General features: G+C 36.1%; 1 protein-coding gene across 5 annotated transcripts in view; it reads left to right on the top strand.

The window, feature by feature from the left end:
* Positions 1-445: 445 nt before the first annotated feature.
* The window catches only part of MIA2 (MIA SH3 domain ER export factor 2), a 109,021-nt gene continuing 89,497 nt past the window's right edge, over positions 446-19,969 (top strand). For 2 of the 5 annotated variants that reach the window (XM_060004640.1, XM_060004644.1), the window contains exons 1-6: positions 447-758; positions 2,466-2,599; positions 4,757-4,843; positions 8,347-9,577; positions 15,835-16,053; positions 16,159-16,259. In XM_060004640.1, the coding sequence (XP_059860623.1) occupies positions 644-758; positions 2,466-2,599; positions 4,757-4,843; positions 8,347-9,577; positions 15,835-16,053; positions 16,159-16,259 (1,887 nt within the window). In that variant the 5' untranslated portion in view covers positions 447-643. Of the gene's footprint in view, positions 759-2,465; positions 2,600-4,756; positions 4,844-8,346; positions 9,578-15,834; positions 16,054-16,158; positions 16,260-16,515; positions 19,959-19,969 lie in introns of those variants that run through there. The other 3 variants (XM_060004639.1, XM_060004646.1, XM_060004643.1) reach the window with 3 other exon arrangements.

The following is a 19,969-nucleotide window of genomic DNA, read 5'->3' as shown; positions in this document are numbered from 1 at the left end:
CAGTACCTGCAACCTAATAAGTACTTAATACATTTTAACTATCTTAACTAAATATAAGTTTCAACTTCATAGTAACACTGAAGGTTGTTAAAATACGAACGTGGGATATTTTTTTCAAATAACTTTCATCATGATAATCCCAAACCATGCTTTTAACATAAATTATTATTGCTTCTACATATAACTATATCTCCACTGACGCTGGTATTTGCATGCAGCAAATACTATGAACTTATTGACTGATCTACCTGAAGACTTTAACAGAAGGAGATGAACTACCTTTTTATGAAGGCCTCTTTAAGAATTGTTCTGTGGAATGCAAGGTGCCTTTAAGCAAGAGAGTTTTACTGCACTGGCTTTATAAAACATGACTCCAACTAAAAATCCCTGTTAATTATTAAACCCTTATGTATAATCTGGATACCTGACACTGCTGATACTGCAGATTGAGAACAGAGAGTTTTTGTCCCTCAAGTTAAGCCTAAACACCAGTAGAAAAAGGTAGTTATCAAGGGATTTAAAAAACCCCAACTTTTTCCTCTTATATTTAGTAAAGGGTGTGGGGTATCTCCTGTTTTGGCTGGCATATCTAGCGCCTAAACAACTGGTTTAAACCTTGTTTGGGATTCCTGCTTGTTTTAGCATGGCGGATCTTGGAGTTCACAGAATCCTCCTTCTGGTTATTTCTCTGACAAAATGTCTGGAGGGCACAAAACTGCTGGCAGACTTAAAAAAATGTGGTGACTTGGAATGTGAAAGTAAGTCGCTTTTCTTTTTTTCCCTTCTTTTCCTCTTAAAATGAGGCTCTGAAATAATGTAAAATGTTATTGTGGACATGTATGATAAAAATGAACGTTAATATCATTGAGAAATATTTATAAGGTATAGTACACTATAAAAGAGAAATGCTGGAAGCAAAGTATTTTGTGATCGTTTTTAATGTAAATATACAAAGGGGCAAAGATCAGCCTGATATATAAATATATAAGAAATTTTAAGGATATTAATCCAGATCTCAAAAACAAACTAATTAGCACTTTTACTATTTTTTAAGATAAATGTGATTGATTTGTATTAAAAAAGATATCAAGCCATTTGATAGTTATTTTTATGAAGCCCTTACATTTTTTAGTTTCTATTTCACAATCAGAAGTTTCTGATTCTCATGAGTTTTCTAAGACTTTTTATTTCAAACCATCATGATCTATTGTGTAAACTTTATCAAATATTAATTATTTCTGTGGTCCCTTATTATGCAAAAATACTGAAATCAGTGTTAGGAATACATAATTTTATTTATATCTTTGAATATTAAACTTCCTTCTTCTACAAAGAGAAATTAATTTTCATTTTATTGCTTAAGAACTTATTTTCTGAAATTGGCATTATGGTACAAAATGAATAGCATCCCAGTATATTAGAATTGCTTTATATTGTTCTATCCCTCCAGTATATGAGAATTGCTTCGAATTTGCAACATGTAATTAAAAATGCAAAATATTATTAGTATGAACATAAATGATTTAAAAGTAAATTTTTTATGTGTAAACATTTTCCTTAATCATTTGGATACATAATTTAATATATAGAGAATGTTTACTAGATGATTTTTTATAATAATATTATTATAACAACTTTTCTTTCCTTCTTTACAGCCTCATTTTAGTTTCCTTAGGGCTAGGCACATAACATGAAAAGAGAACATTCAAATTTGTAGTAATTGATAAAAGTTATTTTAACTTCAATTGCACGACTTAATGAAAATGTTTTACATATGCCAGTATAATTATAATCGTTAATAAGGTATGTATATTACTTTATGTGCTGAAGGGCTAAATCTAGCATATGTGGTTATGGTCTTTCATAGTTATTAAGGGCCTATTACGTGCTGGGTCTGGGGGATGAGGGGTGTGTATCTAAGAGGGATAAAATGAAATGTAAGGTAAGTTTCTTGCCCTCCAGGGATTTTCATTCCAGTGAATGATGACAAGACAGGTCAATATGAAACAGTAAATAGTAATACAACATAAGGATAATAGATAATATTGAAATTCAGAGAAGCGGCAGAGTAGGATGGACCAATTAGGGATGTCTTATAGCAGAAGTAGGATATGAGTTGTCCATGAAGAGAGACTGATGGGTTTTTAGAAAGGCTTAGGAAAAAACAGAAAGAAAACTCAGAATACAGAAGGCGGATGTTACAGTGAAAAGAACTTCAGTTCAAATCTGGCTCCACCATTTTTCAGGTGTGTGACCAACTCTTTGATACTTAATTAAAGGCTCATTTTTTAGTCTGAGATGAGATTATTTATCTCATAAGTCTGTTCTGAGGATTTAATAATAGCAGTAATAAAAGGTATGAAAGAGCTTATCATGATGCCTGGAGTATAGTAGGTGCCAGAAGAAAACTAATTATCTTTTCCTTCCCTTCTCTACTGTGTGTTTTTCTCTGCATGTTTACATAGCTTTAATAAGCAGAGTTTTAGCCATAAGAGATTACAGAGGACCTGACTGTCGATACCTGAACTTCACTAAGGGAGAAGAGATATCTGTTTATGTTAAACTTGCAGGAGAAAGTGAAGATTTGTGGGCAGGAAGTGTAAGTATCTAATCTTACAAATTGAATACAGAATAAATGACTAGCTTGCACAAGGATGCCTGGTGTTCATCTCTAAAGGAACTTTAAGAATTTCAAAGTACTTTATATATCTATTAAAAACCCTTAACATATTTAAACAAACAAACAAAATATGGTCATGTTCAGTGTTGGTTCCAGAATTTCTATAAAAAGTAGCTTTGGGGAAGCCAGTCTGGTTGGGATGAAGGCTTAAGAGTGCCTTGAAATTACTTTTACACAGCATGCATAGTGTTTGAACTTAGGTTTTATATTTATTTGAAGAGACTTTTAGAGGTGCCAGTGGAGATTATGGGATGACTAGGTAACCCCAGCCATCCCTTGGTGCTACCAATGGCCAAGTTTAAGAGAGACTGGGAAGTTTTAGTTAATCAGATTAAATGACATGTCTTGGGAATTCCCTGGTGGTCCAATGGTTAGGACTCTGAGCTTTCATTGCCGAGGGCGCAGTTTCATTCCCTGGTTGGGGAACTAAGATCCCACTTGGCCAAAAAAAGAAAAAAAAAAAAAGACATGTCTTTCTGAGCAAATAAAGGACTGAGTTGCTATTGAAGAGATCCTTAGAAAGATCAGTAACCTAGGGAAGCGAGGTATATGAATTTTTCGTGGAGAAAAAGAATAACTGAGAGAGACCACTGTTTGGCCCAAAGTCCTATTACACTGAAACGCCTAGATGCCTCAATCACCTCTCTGAATATACAGATAGAAAAATTAATGATTAATATTTTCAGTTGAATATAGGTCTTATCTTAGATTATATCATGCCTCAGAATGAAAAGATACCATGACAAGCGACTTTACTCCCAAGCTGAACAAGCATGACCAACCTGATACATACATCATTTCCATATTGCGTATGCATAAGATCTCTTCCCTGTGTAGCCTCTGTGATCTTTATTTGAAGGAGCAGATTCTATTTGGGTCTATCCTGCTTTTTAGCATGAGGGACTACATGACTGAACCTCAGACTCTTGTTGGCCAGAATTGTTTACCTGGACTTTGCAGCTCCCAAGACTTCTTACTGCTTATGGTGCCTTAAACATGCCATTTCTCTGTCTTGAATGCATGGGAGGTACCCAATGCAACTATAAGGAAAATGACACAGTATCATAAGAGGAAAAGAAAGCATTCTTTCTTGTTTACTATGTGTGAAAATGATAGTTCCACACAAAAGCAGCATGTAATGTGTGGAGCCAGGGTGACGTTTCAAGCACACTTGGTTTTGTGCCTTAGGTGTCTAACCCAGGCGATAACTGTTTAAGAAGCCACACTGTGTGGTTGGGACTCTGGGCTTTCATTGCCAGGGGGCCCGGGTTCAATCCCTGGTCAGGGAACTAAGATCCCGCAAGCCCCACTGGCATGGCCAAGAAAAAGAAGCCACACTGTGGAGTTCATTCTGTCAGTTTCCAAATAATTGCAGCAACTGGAGAGCTGGAAGAATCACAGTTGAGGTATAATGGTGCTGAATCAAAGGGCCAAAAGAAATATGCTCTTTAAACTTTGACAGGGGTGGGAAATGGGCCGAGTGTGGTTATGTGAAGGCTTCACTCTTGGGGGACATCTTGTATGCACTTAAACCGATTGAGAGGATCTCTGTTACCAAGGCACCCTCAGAAAAGTTGTATGGAACCAAATGCACCCTGGAAGACTCATAGATCTTTACTATCTTGATGAATCCACCTCAGCCCTTCAGAGTTTAAACATCTTACCCAATTTTGACATCCTGAAAATGCTGCGTATGTCACAGCTCCATCTTGCTTGGCTACAGTCACAATTCTCTTGCTTTTTGATATTCCAGGTTTACTAGTGTAAATCTGTGGTCCACCTGGGCAAGAAAGGTCATTAAGAACAGAAAAAGAAAGAAAATGTGTGGTTTTCCCTCTGAAATCTGAAAATGTGGCATTTTATAGCTTGGCCCTTTTTTCCCTCAGATTTATGCTGTTCTGTCGAGTAGCAAAAGGAATATGATTTCACTGACTTTCTTTTAGATGGTAAATGAAAGCCGTTAATGTTTGTAATTTGAAATAGATGAAAGCCAAGGACATGGAACAAAATTAAGCTCAATGGCCATTATTGCTCTGATCACTCTTCCTTGCTAATCTCCATTCTTCATTTTGATAGAAAGGAAAGGACTTTGGGTATTTTCCCAAAGATGCAGTCCAGATTGAAGAGGTGTTCATATCTGAGGAAGTTGAAATATCAACAAAAGTGAGTAAACTCATTTCGGTTATTAATTGAATTTATTTATTTATTTATTAAAGAAAATTTGTATTTTATTTTCTCTAACAAAAGAAATAGTTGTAAACACCCAAGAATTCTCTTTTCCAATTACCAATAGTTTTCTTCTTCTTCTTTTTTAATGAATGTATTACTTTATTTATTTATTTTTATTAATTGATATTGGAGTTTAGTTGCTTTATCGGTTATTAACTGAATTTAAAAATTTTTGGCTAAAACAGTTTTCTGTAGTATAAGTGCCCATCAGTTATACATCTTATATAGTGGATATATAAAATAGTCTGAAAACTCACTCTAGGAATAGTTTGAGTATGTGAATAAAATCAGGTAAGGCGAGATTGATGACAAGGATTTTGCTTACTGAAAAATTAACAGGCAGTAAAGTATAGTGGTTAAGAGCATGGATTCTGGAAGTGGACTGGGTTCAAAGCCTGACTCAGCCACTTAGTTCCCACGTGGTCTTGTGTGCCTTTTTTCTCATCTGTAAAATGAAGATGATGATTATAATATAGTGCTACCTTAACAAATTTATTGAGCAAAAAATGAGCATATTGGGCTTCCCTGGTAACGCAGTGGTTGAGAGTCCGCCTGCCGATGCAGGGGACGCGGGTTCGTGCCCCGGTCCGGGAGGATCCCGCATGCCGCGGAGCGGTTGGGCCCGTGAGCCATGGCCGCTGGGCCTGCGCGTCCGGAGCCTGTGCTCCGCGACGGGTGAGACCGCAGTGGTGAGAGGCCCGCGTACCGCACACACACACAAAAAAAATTAGCATATGTAAAGTACATAGAACAGCACTTAGTAAGTACTATGTAAGTGTTAGATATTATTACTAATGTTATTGTCCTACTGGGACAGAGTTTATTTCCCATCACACTCTCTAGGTGTCATATCTGTAAACCTCTTTTGCTGTTGGAGTTTTAAATGAGCTTGATAATGCTGGGCTTGATAATGAGAATGGGAATCAGAAGGTGACTCTTCAATATGTGAATTTGATTAGCCCATTTAATTCACATTCCAGGTTAAGCCTATTTACCTTACGTGAGGTCAGTGTGAAGTCAGTCTGCCTAGTTAAGTAAACTATTATCTGGCTCTTTTCCAGCACAAATTCTGGGATTAAATGTCTATTCACTGTATAACTACTGGTCCTGTCAGTTCTGTCTCCAAAATATATCTGTCTTCTCTTCATTTTTACTCTTCCCATAGCCCTGATTCAAAGCATCATTGTCTCTTGAGTAGAACACTGCAATAGGTTTCTAACTGGTCTCCTTGCCCCTGCTTTTGCCCTCTTCCAATTCATTCTCCAGACAGCAATGGATCTTATAGATACAAAAACAAAGAAATCAGATGATGTCATTTGCTTGGTTTAAAGCCTTTTTATGGCTTTGCATTGAACCTGGAATCAAGCCCTGACTCCTTACCCTGGCTCTACATGATCTGCTGCTGCTCCCGCTGCTGACCCTGTCACGTGCCACTCTCCCCGCACTTACTATGCTCCTGGCCACACTGGCCTATTGATAGTTCTTAGAACATGCCAAGCTCTTTCCTAGCCCAGAAACCCAAACGGGCTCTTCCCTCTGTTTGGAACGCTTCCCCTAAGTTCTTCACCTGGTTAGTTCCTTCTTATCCTTTAGGTCACAGCTGAAACATCAGTGCCTCAGAGAGCTCTTCCATGATAATCCTAAAGGAATTACTGCTTCGTCATCACAGCTTCCTGTTTACTTCCTACATAGCACTTATCACAATTTATAATTACGTTTTTCTATTGTTTACTGTAGAATTTCAGCACCTGGCACAGTGCAGAGCACATAGTAAGCATATAGAAAGTCCAAATTCTTTACTTTTTAAAAAACATGTATTTATTTAGGCTGCACCGGGTCTTAGTTGCGACATACATGTGGGATCTAGTTCCCCGACCAGGGATCGAACCCTGGCCCCCTGCATTGGGAGCGTGGAGTCTTACCCACTGAACCCCCAGGGAAGTCCCTAGAAGGCCCAAATTCTTAGGTCAAGTTCCCTGGGAAATAGAATCCGCGACGGATCTTTGCATCCAAGAGGTTTACTAGGGAGTACTCTTGGGAATAGCACCTGTGAGGGAATACAAGAAAAAGCAGGATTGGGCAGACAGAGAAGTTGAACTGTGATCCGGTTGCAACAAAGGTTTCAGGTGATTCCATAAGGAGCTTTGAAGCTGGAATGGGCTTTCAGGGTTGTCCTGAACAGAGGCAAGGGGTTGGGCCTTTTTATCCTTGCATGACTGGTTCATCTGGGGTAGTGTAACCTTGGGCTAGGTTAGGCTAGTATTTACTAGAGACAGTTGCTATTTTAATTACTTGATTCATTTAATCTTCACAACACCCCTATAAGGTAGGTACTGTCATTATTCTCATTTTACAGTTGAGGAGACTGAGGCATAGAAAGGTCATCCTATTTGCCCAAGGTCACAGAGCTAGTAAACCTCAGGATTAGGATTTGAACCCAGAGTGTTTGGCTCCAGCGTCTGTTGTTAATCACCTACTATGTTGCAATGCCAAAAAATACTGTAAAATTGCAATTCTGAAGTTTCTTTTTGTAAAATTCTGAGCTTTATTCTCATTTCATAATGGTGATATCCAAAGAGCAGTGTATATCACTGTTTCATACCTTCAGATTAAAAAAAAATAGCTTCACCATTTTTCTTCTTGATGATTTGGTTGTTTTGTGAGATGAGCAAGGGGATCACTGCTTCCATCGGCTACATGCAATATCTCAATAAAAGAAGTCTAAGTGGGGACTTCCCCAGTGGTCCAGTGGTAAAGAATCTGCCTTCCAATGCAGGGTACACAAGTCCGATCCCTGGTCGGGGAATTAAGATCCCACATGCCACGGGGCAACTGAGCCCGCACACTGCAACCGCTGAGCTCGCGCGGCTCAACCTGCGTGCCGCGAACCACAGAGCCCATGTGCCCTGGGGCCCGCATGCCACAAGTAGAGCGAAGCCCGCGTGCCGCAGCTACACCCCAACGCAGCCAAAAAAAAGAAGTTTTTTTAGTGCAACTTCTAACCAGGCCTTCATGCTTTAGAGTCTTTGATTTGTCTGAGCTGTGACCATGTGCTGTACATTCCCCTCCCTGAAAGCGCTGCAGAGCTGCATATGTCCATTCAGTGTACCCTTACCAGGAGCAAGATTTTGTGGCCATGTATGCCTGTTCACTAGAGTTTATTTGCAGAATATACTCACTACTTGATTGCCTCTGCTTCTTAATTTCTTCAATTATTTGATAATAAATAAATCCTAATGCAAGAGGATTTTCATTTAGGTTTACATCAGTAACCCTGAAAAGTCAGTTATGATACAAGTATTTGAGATTAGGAGTTTTTGCTCTGCTGTTCAGCTAGTTGTGTGGCCTTGGGAAATCATACTCATCCATTTTAAATGATTTCAGAGAAACAAGGAGTTTTTATATATTAATGTCAATCGTAACTGTTTTTCTTTCAGGAATCTGACTTTCTCTGTCTTCTTGGAATAAGCTACACATTTGAAAATGAAGATAGTGAGTTAAACAGTGGTAATGGTGAAAATATATATCCATATGAAGAGGGCAAGGAGCCCAAATCTAGAGTATATGAAAATGATTTTCAGATAGACCTTGGCTTTTATTCAACTTCTGAAAGTACTTTGTTTGAAGACCAATTTCCAGCATCAGAGGCTCCTGAAGATATCAGAAGTACCAGTGAATCAAAAGATTGGGAATCAGTAGAAGCTGGAAATGTGGAACAGTATCCTATTCCAGAAGGGGATCATGTCCTACCATCCTCAGCTATTCCTGAAGTGAAAGGATGGTTTGGATTTGGAAAGGACCAAGCTGGAGAAAAGACTTTTGAATCAGTTACTGAACCTCTAGAAGAAAGCTCATTTCGAAATAGAAAAATAACAGTGGAAGATGAGAATGACCCAGAGGGATTAAACAATGGTGAGCCCCAAAGAGAACATAAGCAAGAACTTGAATCAGAATTTGATTCAGTGCCAAAGAAACAGTCTGAACTAGTGTCTGAGTCAGAGCACATCCTCAATCCTCAAGACACTGGTTGGTTTGGTGGTGGATTTACAAGTTATTTTGATTTTGGGGGTGAGGATACAGGGCTTGAATTACTGTCCAAAGAAAGCAACCCACCTTTACAAGATGTTCCTAGTTCCATATCCTCTGAGGAAGAACCCACCGTTCCTTATACAGAAATATTAACAGAAAAAGAAGACACAATCACTAATGATAGCTCAATTCTCGAGCCAAGTTGGTTTGATTTTGGTTTTGCTATGCTAGGATTTTCATATGCTAATGAAGACAAAATTATATCAGATGATGGAAAAAATGAAGAAGAAGGTGGGGGAGATAAACATGGACATCCTCCAACAAGTGAATTTGACCCTGATAAGGAACAAGAAATAAAAATAATAAAAATTATGGAAACTGAAAATCAAATAGGCAAGAAAAGGGTCTTAGAGAAAACAGACGATTCTGATACTTTACCATATTTTAAAAAGTTCTTGTATACTTTTGACAACCCCTGGAACTTACAGAACATTCCAAAGGAGACAGAATTGCCATTTCCCAAAGAGACACTGGATGAAAATAATGGAGGTGAAAATGATAAAAGAGAATTTTCAGTTGAGTATTACCCCACAGATAATACGGAAGATATGATGTTGAAAAACGGATACGGTCAGCCAGGTTAGTATAAAAATATCTATAATATGATTTCTTTTTAAAATATAATCTATTTTTTGAAATTTTTATACAGCAGGTTCTTATTAGTTATCTATTTTATACACATTAGTGTATAGACGTCAATCCCAATCTCCCAATTCATCACACCACCACCCCTCCCCCCCACCACTTTCCTCACTTGGTCCATACATTAAACATAATCTATTTTAAAAAGTGAAAATCACATGAAACATCCAGGAATCCATATTTCTCAAAATACTCAATAATCAACAACAACTTTATCAATCACCCTTTTATCAATTTCTGGTTTACTCTGGGATTTAGTAGATCTTAATATCATAAAATAAAATCCCAAGGGACAAAGAATGATTGGCTATACATGGATGTTTCAAGGAGATCTCAAGGTCTTTTACAATAAGCTTTAATCAAACTATTATACGTAAACAGGTTAAAAATATAAATAGTGCTAAGGCTTTTTTTTTTTTTTTTAACAAAAGCAATTTCTGTTCCCTCTGTCCATTTCTACTTCTACTTCTGTCCCAGGGACAATAATTTCCTTTATTTTATTTTTTTGTGGTACGCGGGCCTCTCACTGTTGCGGCCTCTCCTGTTGCGGAGCACAGGCTCCGGACGCGCAGGCTCTGGACGCGCAGGCTCAGCGGGCATGGCTCACGGGCCCAGCCGGCATGGCTCACGGGCCCAGCCGCTCCGCGGCATGGGGGATCTTCCCGGACCGGGGCATGAACCTGTGTCCCCTGCATCGGCAGGCGGACTCTCAACCACTGTGCCACCAGGGAAGCCCTCCTTTATTTTTTTAAGAAAATTTCTTTTAGTGTTTATCTCTATTTTCTAAATAAAATACTTATATTCTTCTTTGAGTAACCTATTTTAGATGATGTTCATTGACTTCCTGTTCTGTTAGGTGAGAATTTTTTCTTATTTGCACTCACTTTTTAGCTCATTTACACCTTCCCAATATAGCTATATCAGAATTGTGTTCTTAGAAACCTAAGCTAAGGTAATTTAAAATCGTCTTGATTCCTGAATGATATTTTATTTTAGATCTATAGCTCCTCCCCCCAAGAAGATCTATGATAACAAGGGTTTTCTTTAAGTGTACAAGATAATAATGAAACTCAAGCAAAAACAATGTAAAAAGTTTTCAGCTTTCTTCCTCAAGCCTCTCAATTCTGGGAGATCAACAGAGGGCAACAGAAGAGAGCAGAGTATCAGAGGATACTTCTAGATCTAGATGTCCAGGTATCTAGCAACTCCTATGATTAAAAACAAGTGGATAGTATTTTAAGTAAAGAATTATATAACATGACTTTCCCACATCTCCATTCTGATGTCTCTATGATGGACAGATTAGAAACTCAACAAATATTGGCCAATAATACAGAAACAATCGAATCCTAGAATGACAGAAAAATTTTCACAAGAAGAGATCAACAATGTTGCAAACTCAGAAGGAAACACATTTCACTGGTGCTGGTTGATTATCTTGAATTTCCAGAAGAACTATATGTTATTTCTTAATATTCTACAAAATATGAGTTCTTTACTTGATCAACATCCTCAACCAGAATATAGACTTTAGATTCTAACCCTTTTCTAAATAAGGTGGTGTGATGATTTTCATGACCAAAAACATTAGAGACCTAGATTTTCAAAGGCTAGAGGAAATTACTTTGTTCTAAACTTGTTAGATCCTAAGGGAGTATTTGTGAAAAAGCAGATGGTAATTGGAAAGAAGAGAGACTAAAAGAAAACAATATCAGACCCAGAAATACAGTATTCAAAATATAGATATATAAAAATATTTTAGAGCTTATATATAGAAACTTCAGGGCATTCTGAATATCATTTTAGTAGAATTTATCATTTCATATAGTGATGCTGGGAGAATTTATAAATATGAATAACTTGGTAGATAGTCAAATGAGAACAGGGCATTTATTCAATTATAACTAATTTTGAGGGACTTTTATAAAAATGTTAAGAAATTCCTTTAAGTTTCAGAAAAAAGATGTCTTACTATATAAATACTTCAAAACATTTCACTATTAATTAAATGAAAAACAAGCTGGGGTCATGCAAAATTTGTTTTAAAAAAAGAATACTAGGGACTTCCCTGGTGGTCCAGTGTTTAAGAATCCACCTTCCAATGCAGGGGGACGTGGGTTTGATCCCTGGTTGGGGAACTAACATCTCACATGCTGCAGGACAACTAAGCCCACGTGCTCTAGAGCCTAAGAGCCCCAACGAAGAACTGGCACGTGGCAACGGAAGATCCCTCATGACGCAACAAAGATCCCGAGTGCTGCAACAAAGATCCGACACAGCCAAATAAATAAATAAATATTAAAAAAAAAAGAAGAATACTGAAAGAGGGATTCAGATAAAATCACAGACTCTATTTTCTCAATATTGGAGAAATAGCTAAAATAGCCAATATTTTCAGATAATTTCAACAACTCTTTTAGGGAATAACAAATGAAAACTTGACTTATTTAGAAAGAGTGCATAAGGAAAATGAATCACTGATCTTGAAAAAGTATTTGTGAAAAGCTGAGGTTTGAGATAACCACATTTATAAAAAGCTAATATCCTGAGATAAGAATTTACAAAACAGATAAATTAGGGAACAATTATTTATATTACAATATTAATAGATCCTAAGGGAATATTAGGATATTAGAACTCTATTTTACAAAAGGACTCCAAACTGAGCTTATTTAAATAATGAATTTCCCAAGTACAGTTAAATATGAAAACTATTCATTATTTTATTTGAATTAAATTGTTTATTAATTTATTAACAATTATAAGAAAGTCATATCTGTATCTAATGTACTTTTTTTACTTGAAGTATTGTTGATTTACAATGTTTCAGGTGTACAACAAAGTGATTCACTTATACATATATAACTGAATATATATGTATAAGAATATATGTATATACTTTTTCAGATTCTTTTCTATGTTAGGTTATTATAAGGTATTGAATATAGTTCCCTGTGCTATACATTAGGACCTTGTTGTTTATCCATTTTATATACAGTAGTGTATAACTGTTAATCCCAAATTCCTAATTTATCTCTCCCCCGCTTTCCCCTTTGGTAACCATAAATTTGTTTTCTATGTCCGTGAGTCTATTTCTGTTTTGTAAATAAGTTCATTTGTATCATTTTTTAGACTCCACATATAAGTGATACCATATGATATTTGTCTTTCTCTGACTTACTTCATTTAATATGATAATCTCTAGGTCCATCAATGTTGCTGCAAATGGCATTATTTCATTCTTTTTTATGGCTGAGTAATAGTCCATTGTATATGCATACCATCTTCTTTATCTGTTCATCTGTCAATGGACATTTAGGTTGCTTCTATGTCTTGGCTATTTGTAAATATTGTTGCTATGAATATTGGGGTGCCTATATCTTTTCAAATTATAGTTTTCTCCCGATATATATCCAGGAATGGGATTGTTGGATCATATGGTAGTTCTATTTTTAGTTTCTTAAGAAACCTCCATACTGTTCTCCATAGTGGCTGTATCAGTTTACATTCCTACCAACAGTATAAGAGGGTTCCCTTTTCTCTACACTCTCTCCAGCATTTATTGTTTGTAGATATTTTGATGATAACCATTCTGACTGGTGTGAGGTGATACCTCATTGTACTTTTGATTTGAATTTCTCTAATAATTAGCAACATTGAACATCTTTTCATGTGCTTCTTGGCCATCCAGATGTCTTCTTTGGAGAAATGCCTATTTAGGTCTTCCACTCATTTTTTTGATTGGGTTGTTTGCTTTTTTGATATTGAGCTCTATGAGTTGTTTGTATATTTTGGAACTCAATCCCTTGTCAATTGCATCATCCACAAATATTTTCTCCCATTCCATAGGTTGTCTTTTTGTTTTGCTTATGGTTTCCTTTGCTGTGAAAAGCATTTTAGCTTAATTAGGTCCCATTTGTTTACTTTTGGTTTTGTTTCCATTTCCATCTCTAGGAAACAGATCCCCCAAAATACTGTTGCAATTCATGTCAAAGAGTGTTTGGCCTATGTTTTCCTCTAGGAGTTTTATCGTATCCAGTCTTACATTCAGGTCTCTAATCCATTTTGAGTTTATTTTTGTATATAGTATTAGAGAATGTTCTAATTTCATTCTTTTACATGTAGCTGTCCAGTTTTCCCAGCACCGTTTATTGAAGATACGGTCTTTTCTCCATTGTATATTCTCACCTCCTTTGTTCTAGATTAATTGACCATAAGTGCATGGGTCTATTTCTAGGCTCTCTATCCTGTTCCACTGATCCATGTGTCTTGACTGTAGCTTTGTAGTATAGTCTGAAGTCAGGGAACTTGATTCCTCCAGCTCTTCTTTTTCAAGATTGTTTTGGCTTCTAATGTAAATCTTAAAGCTTAGATTTAAGTAATGTGAAAATAATACCTCAAAAGTATAATCAAATATGAAATTATTATAGGAAATTTTCATTTTATTCACATGTATTTATTTCAAATGCAGTGTAAAACAATATTTAAAATAAACCAATTTAGGCAATATAAATTTGGTGTAATTAATTGTCGAATAAGCCTTTTTTTCCCCTAATGCCATTAAACATAACTGTAGATCACTATTTGAGTCCTGTATTTACAACAGTTCTATTGTATTCAGACTCCTGAGTTGATTGTTCATTTTTAAGTTTAATGTCCACAGGTGGCATGAGTAAATTACAGATATGTGTTTGCTTACTTGGGACTTTCATCTTTTAAACAATGCTAAGTAAGTGACAGCATCAAAGCCATGTGTTAAATTCATAACTCAAAGAGCAAAGATAGACATTGAATAATTCAGTTAGGACTATTCATTTTTTCTTTTTATTTTATATATATATATATATATTTTTTTTTAATTTTAATTTTTATTTATTTATTTATTTATTTTTTTGCGGAACACGGACCTCTCACTGTTGTGGCCTCTCCCGTTGCGGAGCACAGGCTCCAGACGCACAGGCTCAGTGGCCACGGCTTACGGGCCCAGCTGCTCTGCAGCATGTGGGATCTTCCCGGACTGGGACACGAACCAGTGTCCCCTGCATCGGCAGGCGGACTCTCAACCACTGCGCCACCAGGGAAGCCCAGGACTATTCTTTAATATTGTTTTTCAGGGCTGCACTGATACTTTTCTATCCTTGTCTTAAAAAGTAACTGAGGAATAAATCCCACAATTTACTTGAATACTATAGCTCAGGCTAGGACTACTTAGAACTTTTTTTTTTTAATCCTGTTTGCTTAGTTCATTGAATCAGGTGATCAGTTTAAACTATGTTTGAAAATTGAATTGTCTTAAATTGATGGCTATTTGACATGGTATGCACATGTATGCATATGATGACATGGTATGCATATGATGCAACATTACAAACGTGTAAAATTATGACATATGTTTCAAATTAAATTTTTTCTTTATTTTGGGGAAGTGTAATCCTTTTTATTTTTTATAAATTTTAAAATAAATTTTTTTTTTTTATTTATTTTTGGCTGCATTGGGTCTTTGTTGCTGCACACGGGCTTTCTCTAGTTGCGGCAAGCAGAGTCTACTCTTCGTTGCAATGTGCAGGCTTCTCTTGCTGTGGAGCATGAGCTCTAGGCCCGCAGGCCCAGTAGTTGTGGCTCGCAGGCTCTAGAGCACAGGCTTAGTAGTTGTGGCACACGGTCTTAGTTGCTCTGCGGCATGTGTGATCTTCCTGGACCAGGGCTTGAACCTGTGTCCCCCGCATTGGCAGGCGGATTCTTAACCACTGCACCACCAGGGAAGCCTGGTAATCCTTTTTAAATGAAGGTTCTCGAGATGTACGTATATATCTTCATATATACAGGGCCATGAGTCAAAGGATGCAGATGCCCTCCAGAAGGTAGAAAAGGCAATGAAATGGGTTCTCCTCTAGAGCCTCCAGAAGGAACACACAGCCCTGCCAAAACCTTGGTTGTAGGATTTCTGATTTCCAGAACTCTAAGAGAATATATTTGTATCCTTTAAGCCACTAAGTGTGTGGTAATTTATTACATCAGAAGTAGCAACTAATAGAGGCTACAAATTTATGTTTTAATGAATTCTTTCCATAATGAAGTATCACAATGCCCACAAGATTCAAAGAATGACCTGCCTAGAAAAAAAATAGGAAGCCCACAACAAAGCAAGCATGTAAAAAAAAAAATCCCAAACATTTCTCCTTATTTATTTACAGATATGGTCTCTAAAATAGAGTTATCTATGAGAGTTCACGAAGAAGTACATTTCAAAACTCTATCTTCTGAAAATAATGATGAAAAATCAGAAACATCACTAGACACTGAAAGACCTACTCAAGTGGAAATAGACACATTTGTGGAAAATACCCTGTCAAACAGTCAGATCTTTTCAACTGATTACTCTTTGTCTTCTCAAAATTATGTTGCTCTAAAAGGTAAGAAACAGGCTATTTGTTCTCCAATGCAGCAAGTACGGAAAAAATTAGATTCAAAATTACATCGCATCAAGTGTTAACATATTTTTATTTATAAATTGACAGAAGATGCTTCTGAGTGTCAGATTCTGAAATATTTATATCAAATTGATGTTTATGATTTCCTGAATTCTGCATTTTCACCAATTGTAGTTCTTACAGAAAGGGTAAGTTGACGTTTTAGATGTTTTTCAATAATTTTACCTATTTTACTAAGTATAGGAACAGCTGAAAATTATGTTTGAGTGAATCCTTCCTATGTGAGTGTTACATAATATTTCTCTTTACATAAGATTTTACATGTAAGCTTTCTCCTTACATGAATGTTTTGTTGCATGGATGTTGTTAAGGATTTTTTCTAAAACTTTCCTTAAGCTTTGTTGATCTTGAGCATTTGGGTTTTTTCCTTCCCCTTTTTTTCAGATCAGGGGAAATTACACTAAGAGTTAACTCAGAAATAATATGAACTGAAAATTAATCTTAAGCAAATTATTAGTATTTGAACGACAGCTGTGACCTCAGAATGGTGTAATGTGAGAATCTTGCAAAAGCAACTAGTACCTCAAAATTTAACCAACTCATAACTGAAATTCTAAAATCTGTCCACTTTTTCATTTATTGTAAATCCTATTAAATTCTATCTCATTTATTGTAAATTAAATATTGCAAAAGGACCTAGCTGTAGTACTTGGCACATGAGGCCTTTTACAAATGTTTGTTCCTTTTCTCATCTACTGCTACCAAATAAATAATTGAGGAAGCACTTTTGTCTTCTCATTTACATTTTAAGATGAAATTTAACAGTGGTTGCCTTCAAGGAGTTCCGTCTAGTTGGAGGACACCAGAAAAAAAAAAATTAAATAATTATAATATGGTGCTGTAATAGCCACAGGATGCTACTGATATACAGGAGGAGCTGCCTAGTAGACTGATTGGAAGTGGTAGGTAGAGAGGGTGGGGAGGAGGAGCCTGGGAAAATGTCCCAGAAGAGATCTTACTTGAGCTGATATTGAAGAAAGAGTAGGAGTTAGCCAGGCAAGAAAGGATAAACATTCTAGGTTGAGGAGAGAGCATTTTTAAAAGTACAGAAGTGGGAGAGAGCTTGGCATTTTTGGAGATCTATAAGCAATTCAGTCTGATTGAATACAGAGTAGGACTGAAGTTGTATACTGGGATTATGTAAAAAATAGCTTTGCATGTTATGATAGGAAGTTGAACTCTATCTTTCAAATGATGGGGCACTATTGAGGAATTTAAGTAGGGAGTGAACTGAAAAAGTTTCATTTTAAAGTCTATCTGTCAACATTGTCAAATAAGAATTGAACCGGATAAAGACCAGAGAAAGGGAGGCCAATCAAGAAGTTATCACTTTAGTTCAGGAAATAAATGTTGAAGGTCTAAAACAGGGTTTATAAACTCAAATGAAATGAGTGCAGCACAGGTAAAGGTGAGAGCTGTAACCAACTGGAGAGTGTATGCTTTCTCTGAAACATGTAGCTGCTACTTACCTTCAGCCTAGTTTTTGCCAGATCTTCTGATATTTCAAGAAAAGTTGGAAATCTGGGTTCTTCTGTGTGAAATCTCCCAATTTTTAATGCTGGCAAATATTTAGATTAGAAAAAATATCATGCAGTTCAGACAAAGCATTCTGTGGGTTGGGTCTGGCCCACTAGCCACATTTTTTAACCTTTGGCCTAATATCTGATAGTGGTTGTTAAAATGATTGTAGATAGAATTCATTGGATTTAATGATTGATTGAATGTAGCAAGGAGAAGAAAATGGAAAAGTGAGGATAATTTACCAGATTTTTAGTTATGGTGACCAGGTGCCACTGACTGTAAGAGTATTTGTGAAAACTAGGCTTAATGACACATATTGTTTTGCTTTCAGAGGCTTCCTCCTTACTTCATTTCTTTGCTGGTTTCTAGAGAGTTGACATTACTTGGTAACTAAGTTCAGAGAAGTGATTAATTTACTCTGTATGATTTGGTGTTGAAGATGTTGATTAAAAACATTACTTAAAAATCTGTTCTAGCATAGGAGAAAAGGAAAACTAATAATAATGATGTAATTTATAAAAATAGTCATAATAAAACTTTCAACTACCCATTTAATTAATTCTACTTATTAGTATGTCCAACTGACATAGCCCTCACTAGTCATCCCCCTCTCCCATAAATTATACCAGTGAAGTTACTAAATTAAAAAATAATTTATTAGTACACCATATTCACCTTTCATATAAAGTGCTTACTTAATACAGGCTATGCTAAGTAAGCTTACTTTTGTGGACTCATTAAATATCATCAAATACATTTTACTTGAACCATTTTGGTTGAAATTCTTCAGACATGAAAATATTGAATTTAAATTTGTTAATTATCTTGTGACCTTGGAGAGTCACTTTTTCTCTGGGGAAGTCTCGGTTTAAAACTGTAATACCAGTAGCAGAGACTAGATGACAGACTGGTCACTGGCTGGCTTGAGCATTGTTTAAAAATTATGAACCAGCTGACTACATTTCAAAGGTTAGTTCATATAAAAATCTGGATTTCTGCGTTCTCTTGAAAAAGTAGAAGACTGTAATACATAGTCTTCCATTCTTCTGTGGCAACAAGAAGCTCAAGCTGAATAGCGCTTGCATTGAATAGACATGCGGTTTTCATTTCCCTATACTTATTTCAACTGTTTGGCCTCTATAAGGCTTTAAGTTCATAATGTTTGGGCTAAATGCTCTGAAGAGTTTCTGCCAGGTCAGGAATTCTAAGTCTTAGTGGGTCTATTAAGCATCCATAATAGCTGCAGTAAATGGAAAATTTGAGCAATTTTCCAGTTAAATTTAGGCAAAAGTGTTTCCTTTTCTTCTTGCCTAAATGCTTCAGGTAATTGTTTCTATTCGCTGATAATTTTAGTTAGATTTTGTATACAAAATACTTTTTTTGAATTGTTTAAATAATAGGAATCAACACCACTTTTTAATCTACTTTATTTTATAATTGAGAAGGCTCTTTTGGTTCTAACCTTTATATATTCTTAACTAGAATAAAAAATATATATAAATATATTCATTTATATGTGGAATAAACAATGGAAATTACCCAGCTCTTGTTCAACAGGTAGCTCCTGATTTAGTATGTTCTGAGAACAGCTCTTACATCACTAGTGCAGAGAATGAAGATGTGGCTCAGCATGTTTGACTTTCTTTTGAAGGACTAGATTGTACAGCCTGTGACACTGACTGTTTAATTAAATGGGAGTAACTAGTGTTTACAGTTTAGCAACAGGGCCCTTCATAAGGGAAATCAGTTTCTAGGTTGTGGACAAGGTTTACTGGTTAGCATGTTTCTAATGTTCTTGTATGCTTTCTAGCAGCTGTCACAAACACTAACAGCATTTGTTCTCCATTTCCTTTAAAGTAAGCTTATATAAAATGGCAAAATCCCATATCTACTTAAGGAGGACAAACTTTGATATCTTTCACATGGTAAAAATCATGTACTCTATATGAATATAGAATAAAACATTCAATTTTATTTTTATCAGTTACCTAATTTAGTATTTCTCTTTTCAATTGTAGATTTTAAGAGGGTAGTACTATGCATGACATTTAAGGAAGAATTAATCAGGAGTTATGTCCATGAAATTAGATTATGGGTTGGTAGTCACAACTCCACCTAATAGTACCCCTTTGCCACACAAGTGTCAAAGCAGGATCACAGTGTGGAAACACAAGAGTGCAGGATGATGTATTAGAATCTGAAATCTTTCTCAAGGATATGAGGAGCTTAGTAGAACTTTATTTACATATTAGAATATATTAACATGAACCTTTTAAAAAATGGGATTGAAACATCTAGAGGAAGAGGTAAGTTTCTA

Source organism: Delphinus delphis, chromosome 2 (assembly GCF_949987515.2).
Source record: "Delphinus delphis chromosome 2, mDelDel1.2, whole genome shotgun sequence".
NCBI classification, from domain to species: Eukaryota; Metazoa; Chordata; class Mammalia; order Artiodactyla; family Delphinidae; genus Delphinus; species Delphinus delphis.
The sequence above is the reverse complement of the archived record's forward strand: the minus strand, read 5'-3'. Positions and strand labels throughout refer to the sequence as shown.